The sequence below is a fragment of the Corythoichthys intestinalis genome, chromosome 20 (genome assembly GCF_030265065.1).
Source record: "Corythoichthys intestinalis isolate RoL2023-P3 chromosome 20, ASM3026506v1, whole genome shotgun sequence".
Taxonomy (NCBI): Eukaryota; Metazoa; Chordata; class Actinopteri; order Syngnathiformes; family Syngnathidae; genus Corythoichthys; species Corythoichthys intestinalis.
Window position 1 is genome coordinate 1,044,875 of NC_080414.1, and position 21,130 is coordinate 1,066,004.

The window sequence follows — 21,130 nt, forward strand, 5'->3', positions numbered from 1 at the left end:
TTGATAAACCGCTTGATAGTCTTTCAGCGAAAACGTGCCGAATATTGCCAACAATCGTCCCGCTTTGTCAGTGTTACATCAGTAAACCAGTGAGCAATGTTTGCATGCCCAGTGCAAAATAACCCCACACCACAGCAAACATTGCAAAGGAGCTGATACTGCGAGCAGCAAAAAACAAAAACTGTCCCCCTGTCTAATGACACTGTCATTTTTCTTTGATTCAGTTGTTTGTTTGTTTTTTGTCGGTCAAATTTGCATATTGTCCTCATGAGTTAATGTTGCTAATCAATTTGAATTTACTATTGTTTATTGATTTCAGTACATTTTATTTTTCAGTATCAAATGGTCAAAAATGGACCTTGACTGTATTTTTAGTATAGATGTGACTTTTTTTTTTCAGGAAAATTGATGCGCTTTAAGTCTTTTCTGTTACAAACAAAACAATGCTATTAAAGGAATACATTATTGTAAGTTGATCTAGTTCAGTTCAAGTTTATTGTCCTGAAAGAAGGGGAAACTTGTCTTTACGCGGAAATTTGAGTTACATCGCCAGCCTAGGAACGGAGCTCGTTCCTAACCTGGGGACTACCTGTACTTAATTGCACTGAAAAGCCTTGGTTTCGCCTTGTTGGGTTAAAAAAAAAAAATTTAAAGCTTATTAATAGGCACATTAATTGGCAGTATGTGGGCACAAATTCTACTGCAATGCCTATCAATCTAAGGCAAAACAGAGGTGACTCATCAGTCAGGTTGCACATCCAACAACACCATGCTGTTGTCACTTGTGTCATAATTTAATAAAGTATCGTGTGCATCATTCAATAACCTTCATCAAGTGATAAAAATGATCACCTTCGGGACACGGGATTGATGAACATCTTAAAAAGAAGTTACAAGGACAGCTGTTATCTATGCGTCAGCAAAACCTTTGAGGCAATGAGCTAATAGTAAACAAAATAACACTTTCAAGAGCTGGTAAGGAAAATATTTATCAGCCAGGAGACTCTTGATGAGGAACATTAAAAAATACCCAGTTCCAGACTAGAAATAAATTAGCTTTCATTTATGAAATATTGAAGCCATTACAACCACGGTAAGGTTGTTAATGTGTTTCCTTACTTTGAGTGTTGCAATATGCCAAAGTTACTGTGTGTTCAATGTAAAAAAACATTTCATTTTTACAGCAATTCTGGTTCGTCCACCACATTCAAATTAAACACATTGAAATGGAAGTCCTGAGAAGAATTGGAGCACGGTTTTGCTCATTCCTAAGTGAAGGTTAAGCACTCTATCTCATACCCAGGTTGCTTAAAATCTGGTCGAAATTGTGCTGGGATCATCGGTCGACTGAACTTGAGGGTCCTTAGTTCCTACCTCACCCAAAATGTCCACCACTGTAGTTATCGTGGCATTGGGATCCAAAAGTTTTACCAGTGGTACATTGACACCTCGGTCCTGGTAGATGAGGTTTTGCAGCGTCATGGCCTGCATGGAGTCTGTACCGAGCGAGGACAGCGGCGTGTCGTCTTTTAGTTGGTTGACGTCCACGCCGATGGTTTTGCTAAGGAGCGAGACCACGTAATCTCTGGCCGGCACCTCCTCGGTGTTTTTGTTTTGAGAAGCCAACTCTCTTGACTTTTGAAGGGCTTGCTCCACCAGAGCAGAAAGACGCATGGTCAGGGAGATGTTTTGCGAGAGGATGTTAAAGCGGATGTTCCTAAAGTGGAAGCGGCAGATAGCTTGTTGCGATCGATTTAGCAGCAAGCATTGTTCCAGACTTTTGTGGATCTCGGCCACCATGAGTACCATCATCCCCTTGGCCTCCAGGAAGCGATGGAAATTCTCTTTGTTCAGGAGGAGCCCGAGGTTCAGGCCTCCCCAGTTGACGGACTGCGCCGGCAGGCCTAGCTTGCGCCTGTACTGGCAGAACAAGTCTAGAAATGTGTTTGCTGCCGCATAGTTTGTTTGTGAGGCGTTTCCTAGAAAGGCGGATACGGAAGAGTAGCAAACAAAGTAATCTAACTGGAAGCTTAGTGTTGCTTTGTGCAAGTTAAGCACACCATTGACTTTGGGCTTAAAAACTTCCTCGTAACTGGACCTGTCAAGGGACTCGATCAGGGCGTCGCGCAAAACGACCGCACTGTGAAACACCCCTCTGATGGGATAACCTTTGAACTTAAGCTGGATGTCGCGGACAACTCGGTACACCTGTTCCGCCACGCTAATGTCACACTGCATGCTAACGACGCTGTTCCCGCACTGATTCTGTACGTTTTGGATCTCCTGCCGCACTTCTGCCGAGGGTTCACTCCTGGAGAGCGTGACGACAACCTCGCCGCCCTTTTGAGAAATGAACTTGACCGTTTCAAAGCCCAGCCCGGTCAGACCGCCCGTCACGATGTACACCGATCGTTTTCGGAAAAGCTGTTTTTTGGAGCACAGAAGTGGAATATTTGACGTCATGGCGGTTTGACCTTTTGCTAGTGCCACGACAGCTAGCTTCTTAGCATGGAAGTAAGACTCTGAGTTGTCTGAGGGAAAGCTATGGATCTTCTCAGACGTCTTACATTGATAGGTAAAGCTCTCCAGGGAAAACTTCTTGTTCAGGTTTAAGGACTTAAGCCAGTCATAAACACGTGGCCTTCGAGCACATAGAGATCCTTTTGTTAAAATACTTTGAATGTCAACTGTGTGCACGTGGACACTTTCTTTTACACTTTGGAGGTCATCCTGGGTGAGAAAATGTTGCATTTGAGATCCACGGAGAAGGACGACATTCTTGACGCCAGGGAAGTCGCAGACTTCTGCAATCAAAGTTTTTTTAAACGGAGGCAGGACTACCAACGCGTCCAAATGAGTGACGTCTTTAAAGGAGCCATCCGCTCCGACGAAAACATTCCACCCTGACTTTTGAGCGGCAATCGTCAAAACCGTCACCAGACCAGAATCGGGACTGGGGCATACGATTCCGAGATTATTCTTTGCTTTTGGCAAAACCCCGTACAGGATTTCCCTTGCCAGCACAAAGTAGGAAACACAGGGTGTTGTTTCAAGAAAGGGAAATTGTTTAGTGGTGTAACACGCATCCTTCGGGACTCTGATCCTATCGGACGCCACTGTAGGGTAACAGGAAGCCACAGTATCTCCCACTTTTAGTTTCCTAACATCCTTTCCGACTTTGGTAATGATCCCACTAAAGTCCAGCATGAGTAGCTTGTGATTCTGTGAGGAGTGTTGGTTCCAGTATAATGTCTGGCCAAATTTTAAATGGGAAGCACTCACAGGGAAGTACTCTGACGAATGGACGCAAAACTTAGCGGGCTTAATTTCAACTGACGTATCGCTCATTTGTTCTGCGTCAGCATGGACCTGAACGGCACTCAAGCCACTCATTTTGAAAGCATCCGCAGTCTGAAAGATGCAAGGTTCAGAGGTGTCGGACACAAAAGTTGTATCTAAACTGTTATTGAGTTCAGGTGGGGTACGGGTAATGGAAGGTTTTAGAATTGCGCCGTCTTTAACTACGAGTTCTGGGTACTTGCTGCAGGGATAAGCTCGCAGGACCTTGGAAAGAGTTGCAATGTCCTCAGCGCAGACGGAGTTGATGTCGACTAACTGGAATGAAAGTTCGGCTATTTCTGCTTCAAGCGCCCTGGTCATGCCGACCATGGCAAACCCCGGATTTACGTGCTCGACCGTTAACTCGGACGAATGGTAGGTTACCGCTCGGATGGAGTTCGGGAAGTGAATTCGTTTGAGCTCCAGGACAACCTGGCGGAAAATTTCACAGCAATTGGCCAGATTCTGAAGAATTTCATCGGGCGTTAGGGAAGTGAGGTTTTCTTTGCCCCACAAAAACAAAACTTCCTGAAAGTTGTTAAGGTCTGTAAGGTTGAGGTTTGCCAAGAGAGATGGAAAACCACCGGCCAGGATATCCTCAGCATGTTTGAACGGAATATACTTGGATTGTGAGTCTAAGTGTGGCTGCAGAGCTTCTGCGATCCCAATTTGATCGGAAAAGACTAAGGCCTTAGGAGGTGGATCATTTGTGATCCCCTCCGGGATGACACTGAACTCATTGTGGTAGAAGTACTCCTCGACCACGTGACAGCGACTGCCGAGGTGCTTGATCAACACGTGCTTAACCTCAACCAAGATCCGACCGCGTCGATCGGCAAAACATCCGCAAACCTCGTAGTGGTCTTCGCCGACATCGGTCGCCCTCAAGTAGACGGTCATCTCCTCTTGCAAGGGTTCTAAAACGGTCAAACTCCCGATCTTGGCGGGGAATCCAGGTCTGCCGGCAAAACTGTGCTCTACTGTGACCGGTAGAAGCTGCATTAGGAAGTCCAGCACTACCGGATGAATGCAGTACTCGTGCAACTGAGATCGTAGCGCCTGAGGAACTGTGATCAAGGCAAAAGCTTCTTTCAAATCTTCCCCGTAGTGTACGTTTGCCTTATTTGTGAAGACATCTCCATATTGAAAGCCTCCTTGCGCAAGATAACCGTAAAATTCCTGATAAGTCACTACTGATGCACATCTTTTGTAAATGCTGCTCAGGTCAATGCACCGCTCTTCGACCGGTCGCTCTTTGTTTAACGTGACCGTCCCTGAAGCGTACATGGCAGATGAGGAGAACACAGTGAAATTAGTGTCGTTCTCTTTCTGATCCATTTGCACCTTCATTTCTAGAGGATTTGGGGTGATTACAAACGGGCTGTGGAAACTGACACTGAGCTGCAGGGAGTTGAGAGGGACTTTTGGTTTCGCGCAAGACATAAATGCAGCTAAACCCAACTCGGCGTAAAAAGCCCCGGGGATGATGGGCACTTTGTTGTGCCTGTGTTCTTTCAAGTAGAAGGCGGAGTCGGACGTGACGTCGCAGCTGAAGATGTTGCTCTCGCTCCCTGTGGTGCAAAGTAAAGGGTGTTCACTCCTAGTGTTGTTCTGAGACCCTTTGATGATGATGTCTCTCTCCGAGGAGTCAAACTGGTATCTCGGGAAATGCAGCGGCGGTGACTCAAATCCGGAATAAAAAGTCTCCCAGTCGACGTGGACCCCGAGCTCAAACAGCTTTGAAACCACGGACGAGAGCGTCTCGTGATCTTTGCCCGGTTGCAGCGAGGCAACGACGGGGGTGTCGTTGCCTAGTGTCTCCGCGATGTTTCTCTGGAGAGCTCGTCTCGGACCTATTTCCAAAAAGACCGTGCTGTTTTTCCCCCGGCCGGCCGCTCTGACCGCTTGCTCGAAAGCGACGGGGTCTCGCACGTTTTTAGCCCAATAATCGCCTGAGCAGAAATCCCCCGCCTCGGCCTCCTTGCCGGTTACGGTTGAGAACAATTGCACGCTGGACTTGTTCTCTTGTAAGGAACCAATGGCCTCCCTGATTTTTAGCAGGATTGGATCCATCATGTGGCTGTGATAAGCAGCGGGGACCTCTAGGGCGCGGATGAAGAGGTTCTCACTGTTAGCTGAGCGGCTTAGTTGTTCCTGAAGGTTGTCAATGGCGTCTGCGTCCCCTGAGAGGGTGCAGGACTGTGGGCTGTTATAAGCGGCGAGACAAACCTTCCCTGAAAATTGAGGGAGAAGAGCTTTGACCTCTGATACGGCCATATTGCTGATCACCAGCATCTTCCCCCCGGCAGCTTCTCTCTGTAGAACGCTGCGGAAGTGGATGACTTTGAGGGCGTCCCCTAGGGACAAGAGGCCGGAGCAGTGAGCCGCCGCCACCTCGCCGACGGAGTGCCCCAGCACGGCGTCGGCTTTGACGCCCCAGTGCTCGAGCAAAGTGAAGACGCCCACCTGTAGAGCAAAGAGAAGCGGCTGGACCATATCTGACCTATTGTAATCAATAGGTTCAATCTCGCTTTCGAGAGCGTCCAGGATGTCCAGCTCGCTTAATTTTCGGTAGAGTTGAGAAATCTCCTGGATTTTGTCTCTGAAAACCGGCTCGTGTCGAAGCAGCTGCTTGCCCATGCCGTGGTAGGTGACGCCGTTACCGCAGAAGACAAACACTAACTTAGGATCCGTGAGCGAAATGCTTGTCGTATTTTTGCTGACGGCAGCCTGGAGCTTCTCCTTGAGGTCTACTACGGATGAAACGGCGAAGGCTCGCCTGTATTTGTGTTTGAGGTGGCTCCTCCTGCACGCCGCCGTGTACAATAGACGGTCCAGATCCGTGTCGTCCTCGAGACGTTTTGCGGTATCTTCTAGCGTGAGAGTGAGAGACTTTGGCGAACTTGACGACATGACAAAATATTTCACCTTCCTGCTATCGTTCTTGGTGGCGGCAAGCGACGGCCGATGCTGTGTGACGATCGCGTGAGCGTTCGTACCCCCGAAGCCGAAATTGTTGATTCCCGCGACCCGCCCTCTGCCGACTTCCCATTTTTCGACTTCCTGAATAACCCGCATGTTCAAAGCCCGGAAGTCTACGCTGGCCGTCTTCTCCGAGAAGAAAACGGAAGGAACGAAAGTCTCGTGCTTCATCATGAGGAGCACCTTGATGAGTCCTGCCACCCCGGCGGCAGATTCCGTGTGTCCGATGTTGCTTTTCACCGATCCGATCCGCAGAGTCTCGGCTCGCGCTTTGGCGATGACGTTGGAGAGGCTGGCTGCTTCCGTCGGGTCTCCGACCGGCGTTCCGGTGCCGTGAGCTTCCACGTACTGCACACTGGCGAGGTCGCGCTCAGAGTACACCATCCGCAGAAGCTCTTCTTGCTGCGTCACGGATGGTTTGGTGATCGGAGTGACGGAACGTCCGTCTTGGTTGACGGCGGTTTTGCTGACGATGCCCCAGATGTGATCATGGTCCCGTAAGGCCTGTCGAGGTACAGCAAAGGATACGGTGAACCTTCTGGATCCAAGTGACTGGATTCCCCCGCTTCTTGATGAAAGTCTTACCTTGGTCAAAGGCTTGAGAATAACCACGCCGCATCCTTCCCCTCTGCCGTAACCGTTGGCTTTGTTGGAAAAAGGCTTGCTGGTCCCGTCCGGGGAGATCATCTTGGCCTTGCTGAGGGCTACGAACACCCTTGGCTCGATGATGCAGTTGACACCGCCGCACACCGCCATTTCACAGTCGCCTGACAAGATGACACAAAGTCCTTTAGAAGCATGTATGTGGAGATGCCCGCAGGCACAATGTTGCCGCACCATATCGGATGGCCTGGCAGGCCTGATGGAGGGCCACCAGGGAAGAGGAGCAGGCGCAGTCCAGGGCGAAGGACGGCCCGGTAAAGTTGAAAATATAGGAGACTCTGTTGGCGGCGATGCTCATGGCCAGACCCGCCCCCGTCCAGTGGTTGATGATACCGGGGGGTACGTGAGCCGCGTTGGTCTCGTAATCTCGGTTCATGAGGCCTGTTGAGACGACGCCGTTAATCTATTCTCATCCTATAACTCTTTCATGCACTCATTATTTTTTTTCACTCTCCTGGAAAGGTTTAAATCCGGAAGATTTACCAAAATAGACTCCGGTTCTGGTCCCGCTGGCTTTTTCCATGGGAATCCCGGCGTTTTCCAGAGCTCTGTAGACGCATTGAAGGAGCTGCTTCTGCTGAGGGTCCATTTGTTCCACCTCGCTGTCGCTGATGCCAAAGAACTTGTGGTCAAAGTGGTTGAAACTGTTGAGGGCAACGGAAGGGACAAAATGCTCCAAGTCTAGTTTCGCTAAGCCGACGAGCGACGAGAACTTTTTACCCGTCAATGAGGGCGGCCTGGGCCGTGCGGGATTTGCCCGCCTTGTTGTCGTCGGGGTCATACCAGGCTGACGAGTCGAACCGCTCATTGGGAATGGACACCGAACAATTGCGGCCGCTCACCAGAACCTTCCAGAAGTTTTCCAGACCTTCGCCTGGTGGGAGGGAAACACGTGAGCACAGCAAAAGATTTTTATACTTTGAGATATTATTTGTCTTATGAACTCTCTCTGGAATTTGTTTCATTTTAAATGCAAAACATTTTGCCTGTTCAAAATAATGCAATTCTTTTCGTGACATGAAAATGATTTAAAAATTAAAAAAATACAAATAAATTTTAAGCTATCGATATAAATGGATCAAATGTTTAAGTTCAAAACAGTGAAAACCAATGTATTTTTGTGACATTAAGAAATAATTATTAGGGCTGTCAAAATGATCGCGTTAACGGGCAGTAATTAATGTTTTAAATGAATCACGTTAAAATATTTGACGCAATTAACGCATATGCCCCGCTCAAACAGATTAAAATGACAGCACAGTGAAATGTCATCTTGTTAATTGTGTTTTTTGGAGTTTCATCGCCCTCTGCTGGCGCTTGGGTGCGACTGATTTTTTAGGCTTCAGCACCCATGAGCGTTGTGTAAGTAATTATTGACATCAACAATGGCGGGCTACTAGTTTATTTTTTGATTGAAAATTTTACAAATTTTATTAAAACGAAAACATTAAGAAGGGTTTTAATATAAAATTTCTATAACTTGTAGTAACATATCTTTTAAGAACTACACGTCTTTCTATCCATGGATCGCTTTAACAATGTTAATAATGTTAATGCCATCTTGTTGATTTATTGTTATAATAAACAAATACAGTACTTATGTACCGAATGTTGAATGTATATATCCATCTTGTGTCTTATCTTAGTCATATTCATTTTAAATACATTGTTCAATACGAATGAAAATACATTTTTTCATAGTTTTCAATATATTAGAAATTATGTAGGTTTTGAAAAAAAAAACTAAGGTTATTATATTCATTTTTAATATTTAGAAAAATGGTAAGAAAAAGCAAGAATTTTCACTAGAAAATCTCTGTTTACATATGGCGGCCGCCACATTGACTAACAGACTAGCTTCGTATTTTGACATATTTATGTAAAATAAATGCTAACTGCAATTTTTTGTTGTTGTTGCTTTTAACCAAGACTCAAGACTGTTTTACATCCATATCTACAAAGAATTCAGGCATTTAGGCATTTATTCTTAAGTATTTTGAATGAAAAAAGCACTTTGTGATTCCACTCGTCAGCTTTGACGGCCACACCAACAATGCGGGTAATTGGCCCAGTGTTCCGTCATTATCATTATGAAGTCTGTGGTTGGTCTTAACAGGGAGCAGCTGGACTCAGCCATGTTACATAAGTTATGTCATGATCACAGTTGCCACAAGAGGGCAGTATATCACCTAAATCAGTAGCACTAAAAGCTTTCAAAACAAAACATTACAAAGCAACTCTAACTAAACGAATACTCGAAGCAGACAAATTTGATTTGAAGCTTTTTTCTAATCGGATTAATCATTGCAGAACTATATAGCTATAAAAAACATATTTAATTGGCCAACATTGGCATCAACATTTAATAATGTATTGATTGAAGATTGTGAGGTACGTTACCGCCTGGGAAGTTGCAGCCGATGCCCACCACGGCGATGGCGTCCTGGGCTCGCTCCATCCGCAGGCCTCTGATAACCACAATTTTGCAGTTACTCCTCTTTGCGTGAGCGCGCGCATCCCTACTCAACTAACTTAGGCAGGAGCGCACCGTCCTCTTTATACACGTTGGCCGACCACCGCTCATCAAACATTAATCACTTACTGTATAGACGCGGGTGCGTCCACTGATTACAGGCCGTTTAATGAGTAAATCAATATGATACGCCACAATGAGCTGTTGTCATGGAAGCTTATCAAAGATCGTCTTTGAATTTCAATGAGGCAAAGTCTTGGACTCCAATTTTTGGGGTCCTCTTTCTTCAAGGTTCCCCTCATTTTCTTGCAATGATAAGATTTTTATGATTACATTTTGTTATACTGCTGGCCAAAAGTATTGGCACCCCTGCAATTCTGTCAGATAATGCTCAATTTCTCCCAGAAAATGATTGCAATTACAAATGCTTTGGTAGTAAGATATTCATTTATTTTGCTTGCAATGAAAAAACGTTTTGGAAGACTGTTCTCTGGTCAGATGAGACAAAAGTATAGCTTTTTGGGAAAAGCCATCAACATAGAGTTTACAGGGGGAAAAACGAGGCCTTCAAAGAAAAGAACATAGTCAAACATGGCGGAGGTTCCATGATTTTTTTGGGGGTTGCTTTGCTACCTCTGGCACTGGATTGCTTGACTGTGTGCATGGCATTATGAAGACTACCAACAAATTTTGCTTGGTCTCCCTCAAACGTCATGGGTCTTCCGACAGGACAATGAGCCAAAACACACTTCAAAAAGCACTAGAAAATGATTTGAGAGAAAGCACTGGAGACTTCTAAAGTGAGTCCAGACCTGAATCCTATAGAACACCTGTGGAGAGATCTGAAAGACCTGGAGCAGTTGGCCAAAGAAGAATGTTCTAAAATTCCAGCAGAAACTCATTTATGGATACCAGAAGCAGTTGTTCCCAGTTATTTTGTCTAAAAGTTGTCCTACCAAGTATTCGGCTGAGGGTCACAGGACAGAGGTTGAGTCAACTTTAATCCATTTTAACTGGCTGCAAGTGTGATTTAGTTATTGCCACCACAGGTAAGTAACAGATGCTGTTAATTACACAAATTAGAGAAGCGTCACATGATTTTCAAAGCGTGCCAATACTTTTGTCTCGTGTTAAATGATAATTATTTAATTTTTTTCCCCATTCTCTTTTGTCTTTTTTCATTGCAAGCAAAATAAGTGAAGATATTACTACCAGAGCATTTGTAATTGCAATCATTTTCTGGGAGAAATTGAGCATTATCTGACAGAATTGCAGGGGTGCCAATACTTTGGCCAGCAGTGTGTATATTGGGGCTACCAATTTTAATCGTGATTAATTGCATGAAATCAACCGCATTCCTAAAATAAAGAATTCAAAAGTAGTCATTAGCACACTTATTTTAAATTAACTGACATATTTTTGAAATAATAATCTACATTGTTATTTTTTTCAGGTTTTTTTTTAGGGTTCCTAACCCCTAAACCGTAATCCAAACCTATCTATATTAGATAATTGGGTGCCATTGACAGCGATACACGTCCAATCCATTCTAACTGAGAGAGACTGGCTGCAATTGGGTAAAATATTCTCATTTGATTTTTTTTTTTTTCTGCATCCAAATTTTTAAAAATGAGCAAAACTTACCAGTGATGTTGCAAACTAAAACTCAGCTTAGTGTTTAAAAAAAAAAAAAAAGGTTCAGCTGACGTGCATTTTTCTTATTTTGACCCAAACAAATGATGTTAAACCTCAATTTTCTCCGTTTCTATGTTTATCAGCATCCTCGCGTCAAAAAATGATGTCTCTACGCCGCCGCCTGTGCAGTCTGATAACGTACGGGCGGAAATTTTTATTTTATACCCGAGTCAAAAATCTGCCCCGACTAGATTTGAAAAGATTTTGCTCTGTCAATCTCATTGCGATTGACAGAGGTCCAATTGCAAGGCATCCAATCATCCTTCTGCTGCGAGTTTATCACTAGTCGACGTCCAATCCGTTTGAGGGTGGCGAAGATTGGACGTCCATCACTGTCAATGATGTCATTTTTAGCTCAACGGGATAGAATGCTATGAGCTCATGCCATTTTTATGCGGGTGTGTTTGCATAAGCCACACATTGAAAATGAAAGATTCAGTTAATTGCAGGGGTGTGGCAAAATATATACAGTACTCAAGTAAAAATACACTGTTGGCCAAAGGTACAGTATTGGCACCACTGCAATTCTGTCAGATAATGCTCAATTTCTCTCAGAAAATGATTGCAATTACAAATGCTTTGGCAGTAATGTCTTCATTTATTTTGCTTGCAATGAAAAAAAAACCCTTAATCATTTGACACAAAACTCCAAGAATGGGCCGGACAAAAGTATTGGCACCCTCAGCCTAATACTTGGTAGCACAACCTTTAGACAAAATAACTGCCAAAAACCGCTTCCACTATCCATTAATGAGTTTCTTCCAATGCTCTGCTGGAATTTTAGACAATTCTTCTTTGGCCAACTGCTCCAGGTCTCTGAGATTTGAACGGTGCCATTTTCAGATCTCTCCACAGGTGTTCTATGGGATTCAAGTCTGGATTCACTTTAGAAATCTTCAATTCTTTCTCTCAAATCATTTTCTAGTGCTTTTTGAAGTGTGTTTTGGCTCATTGTCCTGCTAGAAGACCCATGACCTCTGAGGGAGACCCAGTTTTCTGACACTGAGCATTATGCTGCAAAATTTGTCTTCAGACTTCATCAAGCCATGCACACGGTCAAGCAGTCCAGTGCCAGAGGCAGCAAAGCAACCCCAAAACATCAGGAAACCTCCGTTTGACTGTGGGGACCGTGTTCTTTTCTTTGAAGGCCTCGTTTTTTTCAAACAATCACGTCACTTCCTGTTGATTTGAGGATATTTCTGGGATACGCCCTCTTGATATCAGGTCACTTCCTGGATATACCATCTTCATAAAAAGTAGGACCAGGGGCGCTGCCAGAGATTTTGGGCCCCATGAAAAGATATCACTCTGGGTCCCACCACCAATGCCGGGACACACACACACACACACACACACATCAGCTACGTAATTTCCTGCATTCTGGTGAATATTTACACACTAATTTGTCCATTTTCTGCATGGATTTAAGATGAAAATATATTTATGTAAACATACAGCGTATAGAGCAATAATGAATAGACTGATATCATCTATAAAAAATGTACTGAAGGCCATCTTTTACAATCTAATATATTTTTAGTAGAAAAATTCTCAAATCAAATACCATGATGAATGACTTAGAATAAATGTTTTGTTTGAACTTAACAATACTACAGTCAAGGGCGTAGGTTTGCATAGGGACGGTTGGGACAAAACACTACCAACTTTTCAGGATGGGTAAATTGTCCCCACAAACTTTTAAGCAACCTTATTTGCGTTATGTAATGACTTCAGTTTATATAGATTATTTATATTCTCTTCCCATATGTTTTAAATGTTGTAATCAACCCCACCATTATTTATTGAATTATTTTTTATTATGTGTAGATTTACATGTGCATCTTTTCACTTGCTGAATACGCCAGTCCATTTTTTCCTCTTAAATCCACTTTTGAATGGCTGATGATTTAACCCTCACACACACCTACATTAGATATTAGAGAACGAGAATTTTTTTTTTCAGCCAGCAGCAGCCACTGTTAGAAATGTAAAAAGACATCATTGTTTTGGAAGTGGGGAACACACCGTTAATTTTGCTACTGTAGGTCCGGCCTGCATCAGTGTTAGCATAACATTAAACTGTGTGAACTTGCTAACCTGCAAAACTCAAGTAGGAAGCTGCTTTGAGGGAAGTGTCCTTCTCTTTGTGTTTTCTACTGTTAACATTAAATAAACTGTGAGAAATGTAGTAACCTCTGCTGGCAACTACGGAACTAGAAAAACGTTAGCAAGAAGCTGTTTAGAGAGAGAGAGGGGTGCTGCATAACCTCGTACGTAGCTCACACAACAATCATAATTATGTAAATTTTTTTTTAAAAAAAAGAAGGGATTTGGGGGGGGGGGTGCCAGGAGCTACCCACACTAGCTTTGTGATTGACTGGTCAATCGTGAGCACCCCTGTTTTAGTATATCAATTACTGGTAATTAGGTTCATATTGGTGAGAAATGTAGCCCTGACCCTCGTTCACCCAATCTGTTTGGTATTATTAATGTCCCATCCTTAGCTAAAAGTACATGCAGGTTATGCTGTAATATCATCCCTACCAATGTTGAGACCAAACCTACGCCCTTGACTACAGCAAATATTACAGTGTACAGTATACAACCGTTTTAGTATGAAGAGATTGCTAAGGATTTGCCTGCTGTACTGATTAAATGTAAGCTAAAAGTGGAGCAAACACTAGCTAGCAAACAATTACATTATTTCATTATGGAGTAGGCTTAGCCTCATCTGGAAACTCGCGATCTCCACTATAGGCTACAGCTCCGAAGCGAGGTCCCTTGTTAACAAACTAAATTCAATTGATGACAAACTAAATTCAATAAATTCTTGACAAACTGGATTCAAGCCGATTTTAAAAAAGAACATTTCCACACCAACTTTCAACATCTGTAGGATACCAAAAAATGCCGTCATGATTTGGAATTCATGTTTCTGAATAGGTGCATGTCGCTCATTGTGGCTGGGAACATCCCGTATTTCTTACGGAGTGAGCTGGGACCTCGCTTCAGAGCTAAGATAACAGCTTCATTTGCAGCACTACACTGACACAAGACACCAACCTTCCTTTGTGAAGTACTTTTTCACATCCTGTTGGCCTTTTCTACCCATCTCCTGTTTTGCTTTCTTTTCTTTCCTCTTTTGAAAACCCAATTTTTGTTTTGAAAACATTTCTGCTTTACCGCACTCTGCGCGCGTCGAGTCATTGACAGTGGCGCCTCCAGAAATTTTTCCTAGGGGTGGCCAGATGGGGCCACTTAAAATCTTGGTGTGGCACACCAAAACTAAAAGCCATAATTTCAGGTTTTCATTATATTATTGCAGTAAAAAGGTCAGGGGAAAACTATCAGAAAGACTTAAGGACATGGCTACTGGTATACTTTGGTGTATTGTGTAATATTTGATGTTACTAATGATTTAATGTGCATTGTCCGTAACTGTCCAGTCAACATTTTGAGTTCCACAACAATTCTGTTATATTGTGTTATGTATATATTAGGCATAAGGTGTACATTTAACTAGGGCTGTCAAACGATTAACATTTTTAATCGAGTTAATCATAGGTTAAAAATTAATTAATCGTAATTAATCGCAGTTCAAACCACCTCCATCACCATAAAATATGCCATATTTTTCTGTAAATTATTGTTGGAATGGAAAGATAAGACTGATATATACATTCAACATACTGTACATAAGTACTGTATTTCCCTCCCTTTGGAACACACTCCCTGAACCCATCCGTACCTGCAAAGATCTTCCCACATTCAAAAAACCTGTTAAAAACTCACCTTTTTAAACTAGCTTTTAACATGTAATTGTTTTCTGTATTGTTTTGTTCTGTTCACGTTTTTTGCTGTTTTTTGTTCCTACTGTAAAGCGTCTTTGAGCATTGGAAAAAAGCGCTGTACGAATAAAATGTTTTATTATTATTATTATTATTTGTTTATTATAACAATAAATCCAAAAGATGGCATTAACATTATTAACATTCTTTCTGTGAAAGGGATCCACGGATATAAAGACTTGTAATTCTTAAAGGATAACTTTGTATATTGTGACTAAATATTGTCATCTAGTGTATTTGTTGAGCTTTCAGTAAATGATACTGTAGCGACTTAACTGTTCTGCCCAAATGCTTGATGGGAAGTGGTGCAACCATGACTGTGTTGTGGCTGCAAATGCTATATCTTCTCTGCGTTGGATACATTACAGGGTGTTAAGAAAAAGATCACCTCCTGTCCGTTACTGCGATAAATTTGACAGCCCTACATTTAACAAGACAAAATAAATGCATTCATTTGGAATTAAATGCATAACTCATGCTACAACAATCTAACGATATACTGGTGGCCGGTGGGGTGGCCAACCAATTTATAGGGTTGGCCGTGGCCACCCCCTGGTGGCGCCACTGGTCATTGACTGGTGTAAGTGCGCATCGCTGCTCCCGTTTTGATCGAAGGAAGGGTGTGCCAAACCATTTAATAAAAACACGGGGGGTTGGGGGGGGGGGGGGTGGCTGGCAATACATATGCTCTCTGTGTGTTTACTTTTTGCCAAAAACAAAACAAGAAAACGAAACCCTTCGTTTTATTCCCATTATAATGATTGATATTTAAATTTGCAAACGATTACATGATGTTATGTAATTTTCTTTGTGGGCCCCCATCAGGGCATGGGCCCTTAGAATCAGTCTCGCTTTTCACCCCTATACGCCGCCCCTGAGTAGTACTGGTAAATCAACATTCAGTCATTGTTTCAGTTTTGTTTTGACTAGTTAAAGCAACTGCTCAGAGCTGGTCCCTTCCCCCTCCTCAGTTATATATTTTGAGTCTTCGACTCAAATCTCACCAAGAAAGTAGGAAAAATATATATGGTGATCGTTTCCTAAGGTGGTAAAGTGACCAAGTGTTTATATTGTGGTAACGCATCCATTGCATTTAAAAAAAATGTTTATATTTCTAATCTGTAGTTGAAGGTACAATGACACTTACCTGGTGAGCTCCCCCTCCTCCAGACACAAATTCGGTGTGTTACTGTTGTTACGTCCCACGGACTGCTCACTAAGGGCATAACATAAAACAAGCCACACGTATACAAGTGGACACAAAGTTATTTACACAAGTCAAACTTGCAATGAAGAATCGATACAACATATTGAGAGGCGCAGCTTCAGGGTAAGCCCAGGCCAAAATAACAAACAAAAGGAATCTGCACTTCAATCCCATCCGCTAACTAAACCCTCATTGTAAAACCGAAAATAACCAAAAGACAGTCACTCCCCTGGCTTCCTGCACTAAACGAAACAGGAGAAAATGGGTTGAACGAAAATGGCAGCTTCAGTACTCTTATTTACAGTGATGAACAAAAACGATCAAATAATGGCAAAACACAAAAGACCTCACCGAAAACGCGGGAGTGTAACACAGTAGCGATCAAATGCACAAACAATTGGCGAGAAGCACGAATGCTGTCAAATGTGACCACATCCGTCGACGTCGTCTTCCTGCTTCACATTCAAATTGAAGTACTAGAAGGCTTTTTTTTTCCAAAACAGTGTACAAATTTAAGCCATTTTTTTCTGTTGTTGTGTAAATTATAATAGAAATTTGAACAAAGGAGCTAGACCAGCAGTCGTCAGCTAATCCCTCAGGTAGAGCAGTTTATTCAACAAAGGAGGCTAATTGCCGTCAGTCGTCATCTTGGAATGTGATCGCACAAAGGCTCTGGTCAATCATTCAGATGTATATCAAATAGTCCCAGACAACCAAAAAAAATGACTTTATAACCTTTCAACGAGTGCAGTATGGAGCAGGGGTCGCCGACCTTTTTTGCACCATGGACCGGTTTGGCTTGGGTCTCTTTTTCACGTACCGGTGTTCTGTCAAATTTTGCACCCTTATAAAATTTTGCTCCCAAAGTTTTTCCGGCGGTGAAAAAAAGCCCTCTTTTATATTCAGTTGGACCCTAAATGTTATCCAACGGTGCTAAAAAGCTATTTACATCATAAACATACATGTGCAACACGAAAATGGCGTAAATGAATGCTTAACGACATGGCGAAGTCGTTAAGTGAGAGAGCTGCGTGCAGTTGTTGTGTGCAGCTAACATGGTTAACGTAAGTTAATATTTAGGGCTGTCAAACGATTAAAATGTTTAATTCCAGCTTAAAAATTAATTAATCGTAATTAATCGCAATTCAAACCATCTATAAAATATGCCATAGTTTTCTGTAAATTATATATATATTCTGTAAAATAAATTGTTGGAATGGAAAGATAAGACACAAGATGGATATATATACATTCAACATACGGTACATAAGGACTGTAGTGGGCATTTCACTCTACTGTCATTTAAATCTGTCTATGCTGTCCTCACTCCGAAGCGTCTACTTTTTCCAAAGCTAGACAGCTAGTGAACGACGCCTTAATAATTAGACTTCTTCCTTTTCCATCTGATTTATTAATAAAAAGGCCTCAAACCATTGTCCTCTTTAGACCGTCGTAAAACTACAAAAAAAGTACACAAGCATTGCATTAGCAACAACATTAGCTTAGCACGCTATACAGGTTCACTAAACATAAACAAAAAGCGTCTCATACAAAAAAATATAACATTTCTCTTACTAACATAACATGTACATTCTTTACAACAACCATACTTACGGACAAATCTTGTCCAAGGATCATATAAGCACAACATTATCAGCCCGAGACGTCGTGCAGCCATAATGAACTGGCAAGAAAACAATAAACCATGTCGCAAAGCGACCACAAGAGTTCGCTGTTGGACAGCACAAAAAGCCTTGCTGTAAAACTTATCAAAAGGCAGACTACTTTCTGAGCGGGACATATGCGTCAAATATTTTAACGTGATTAATTCAAAAAATTAATTACCGAGCGTTAACGCGATAATTTTGACGGGCCTATTAATATTCCTTTCTTTAACGAAAGTTTGTAGTGTGTACTTTGGAATCGCTGCATTCCCGGTCATTTCTAACCTTATGCCAAATTTGTCAGAACGCCGGCAATGCGTGGCAGAAAAATACAGCAAATATAAAATAACATTTGTTTTTAACCCCGTCGTGTTAAGTGCAGGGAAAATGCAACTCACCCGCTGAATCAGTGGGAGGCCTGAACTCGTTACGTTGAGACGAGATGGTCTCGAGATGGGAGAGTGAGAGAAACCCGCTTCACAAAGATACAATGTTGGAAATTGTAGCACGGTTTTCAGTGCTCTCTTAGCGATGTCAGGATATTCCGAAATGACTTTAATCCAGAACCTCGGTAGAGTCGTTGTCTCAAATGTACGTTTAAGGTCGCCGTCATTTGTGATCTCTACAAGCTGATGTTCCTGTTGCACAGACATGCTCAGTTTATTCACAAACGGGTCACGAATCCACTCCTTCGCAGTTTGTGGGTCTTTAGTGATTGGGAAGTAGCATAGTTTTTGTTTTCTTCGAGATTGTAGGCTCATCTTCTAGCTCGTCAGGTTCCCCTTTCCCCGTAAAAAATCTGTCCAAAGACATCTGTTTTTCAGTCATTCTAGTGTGGGGTCTAATTATTTCCGGGAACAAATGTGATGGCCGACGACCTACGTCATACGTTATTATCGAGGCCAAGCGCACATAGATATGGCGGAAAACACCAGACAAGACTGAAAAAGCAGTTTCTGCTCTTGCACTCCTCTTTAAAAGAAGCTTCTGTATTTTAAGTTAAAACAACTGTTGTGTTTGATAGGACAATATGTCTATATGCTGCCACAGCAGATTCATGGCACATTAAGCCTCCAAACTATTTTTAATTTGTCTGTTTTACCCTGAAAACCCTCGTTTACAGACGTCGCTCAGCCGCTTTTGTTTCAACCAAGCCATAAAACGAAGGTAATTAATTATATTTATTATTCAAAATGTCTGTCGTTTTAAGCTTCGAATCATTCATTGATGTCTCATATTTTGTTTAAAAAAAAACAAACTATTAACTATAAAACTATTTTAAAAAATTATTCACTCACATATTTTAAACCTTTAAACAAATTATGTCACAATGAAAAAAATGACGTCTGTAAAAAAGTCACGGATATCTACCTCATAACCATCGCCTAATTTTTTGTTTTGTTTTTGTTAGTTGCATTTTCTCCGATATGTTAATGATAAATAATTGTTCCAAACAAAAAAAAAAGTTGAAAAAAAAAACGCTTAAAAGGGTAAATATATGAAAAAGAAAATCTCGATCACTCCTTGATGTCTGCGATTTCTGCATCGCGACCCTTGCTATATGACCATGTTTCACCCATAAAATCCCAAAAAAATCCAGCTGTGGCCATTCACAGCCGTGTCTTGACACTCGGTGATACATTCTACATGAAGTTTTTGGATCGAAACAAAGTAAGTATTCGATAATATCTCGTTAAAGTCATGGCGTCTGTAATTCTGTTCTCGCGTGCTCTCACCTCCAGATAGGGTTTTGCTGTTTAAAAAACTTTTTTTTTTTAAAAAAAAACGCCCTCCTTCTCAAAATTTTTCTTCCCCCAGAAAATTGAGATTTCAAGTTTTCCAATGATGTTTTACACATGCATATCCGACAATTTTGAAAGTTGCCTAAATTGGGGGTCTCAGAGCGGAACTTCAAGTCACCTGACTGTTTTCCGCCATATACAAAACAAGATGCACTGCTAACAGTCCAGTCAATGCATTTCTAAGACGACCTCCTATCCTGTAGTTGTATATCTAGAGTAGACTGGGATATTGGTGTGCTAAGTGGCTCAGGCCAAAGTCAATCGGCCAGAATGCAGTCGTTAATAAATTTATTATTTCTGCGCGGCCCGGTACCAAATGCGCCATGGACCGGTCCGCGGCCCGGTCGTTGGGGACCCCTGGTATAGACCCTACTCACGTGACGTCACAGCCACCCCCCCCCGCACCATTTTGTCCGTCTACTCGTCATGTTAATGCATTAGCGCTTCGTAAATTCCTCCTATTATGGCGTGTTTTTCTGCTCGTTAACATTAATAACCAAAATGGTGAAGTCGTGTGTGGCGGTCGGTTGCAAAAACAGAAGATAGACAGAGAGACTTGAAGTTTTACCGTATTCCGAGAGACCCGGAGAGGAGAGCGAGATGGACTGCTGCAATTCGACGAGAAAACTGGGCTCCAAACGACTACCACAGATTATGTAGTAGTCATTTTATATCTGGTAAGATGCGTTTAATATATATTTAGAGGGTTGGGCTGACAACCACAATTAAGATCATTGCTAGGCTAATCGCCGACAACATACACTCAGACGTTGTGAATGAACTACCTGAAAATATATAATTATAAGGGGATAATAAGACAGTTGTCATACAATTAATTTACAATTTCACTATTGAGGTCAAAAGCCAAAAAATAAATTCAACTAGGGACAATCTGGAGTAGTGCTATCGCACTTCATATTTATATGTATGTAGTGAGAGTGCTATCGCTAAACCATATAAACATTAAAAGCCCTAGCTCCATTGACAAATGACATGAAATACATAAGACTTGACAGTGGATGTTAGCGAGAACAAAAGATTTTGAATTGAAAATTTCGTAACTCACCTTCCCGAGCACAAGATAGATTCCTGCCGAATTTTCGTGGACGAGGACCTGTTTCACCCAACCAGCAACGAAGTATTTATAAGCCTCCAAGCTCTTAAAGTTTTTCAAACTTTCGTGAGAATAGGCTGATTTTGTGTGGACAAGATAGTTGTAAATATCAGGGTCAGGCAAAGACGGCAAAGACAGCGGGTCGAAAAACATCGATTTAGGCATCAAATATGGATCTGGCGAATGGATAAACTGAAGCTTTTCCACATAACGCCTTTTATGCAACGCATCCAATGAGTTTACAGCGTCAGATAACACCGGGGCTTCCATGAATTGCTCTATAACTTGCACGACTAATTGAAAACAATGAGAATAGGTATAAAAAATACGGACAATATGGCGG

General features: G+C 42.3%; 1 protein-coding gene across 2 annotated transcripts; it reads right to left on the reverse strand.

The window, feature by feature from the left end:
- Positions 1-966: 966 nt before the first annotated feature.
- Positions 967-16,610, reverse strand: LOC130909008 (uncharacterized). 2 transcript variants are annotated; one of them, XM_057825045.1, is made up of 8 exons: positions 16,559-16,610; positions 16,148-16,216; positions 9,385-9,452; positions 7,705-7,858; positions 7,468-7,628; positions 7,159-7,365; positions 6,907-7,088; positions 967-6,825 (listed from the first exon to the last, which is right to left on the reverse strand). In XM_057825045.1, exons 3-8 carry the CDS (start codon positions 9,440-9,442, stop codon positions 1,309-1,311), a joined length of 6,279 nt encoding a protein of 2,092 aa, XP_057681028.1. In that variant the 5' UTR covers positions 9,443-9,452; positions 16,148-16,216; positions 16,559-16,610; the 3' UTR covers positions 967-1,308. The 2 variants fall into 2 exon arrangements, with proteins under 2 accessions (XP_057681028.1, XP_057681029.1); XM_057825046.1 differs by lacking the exons at positions 16,148-16,216; positions 16,559-16,610 and adding an exon at positions 11,102-11,430.
- Positions 16,611-21,130: the final 4,520 nt, after the last annotated feature.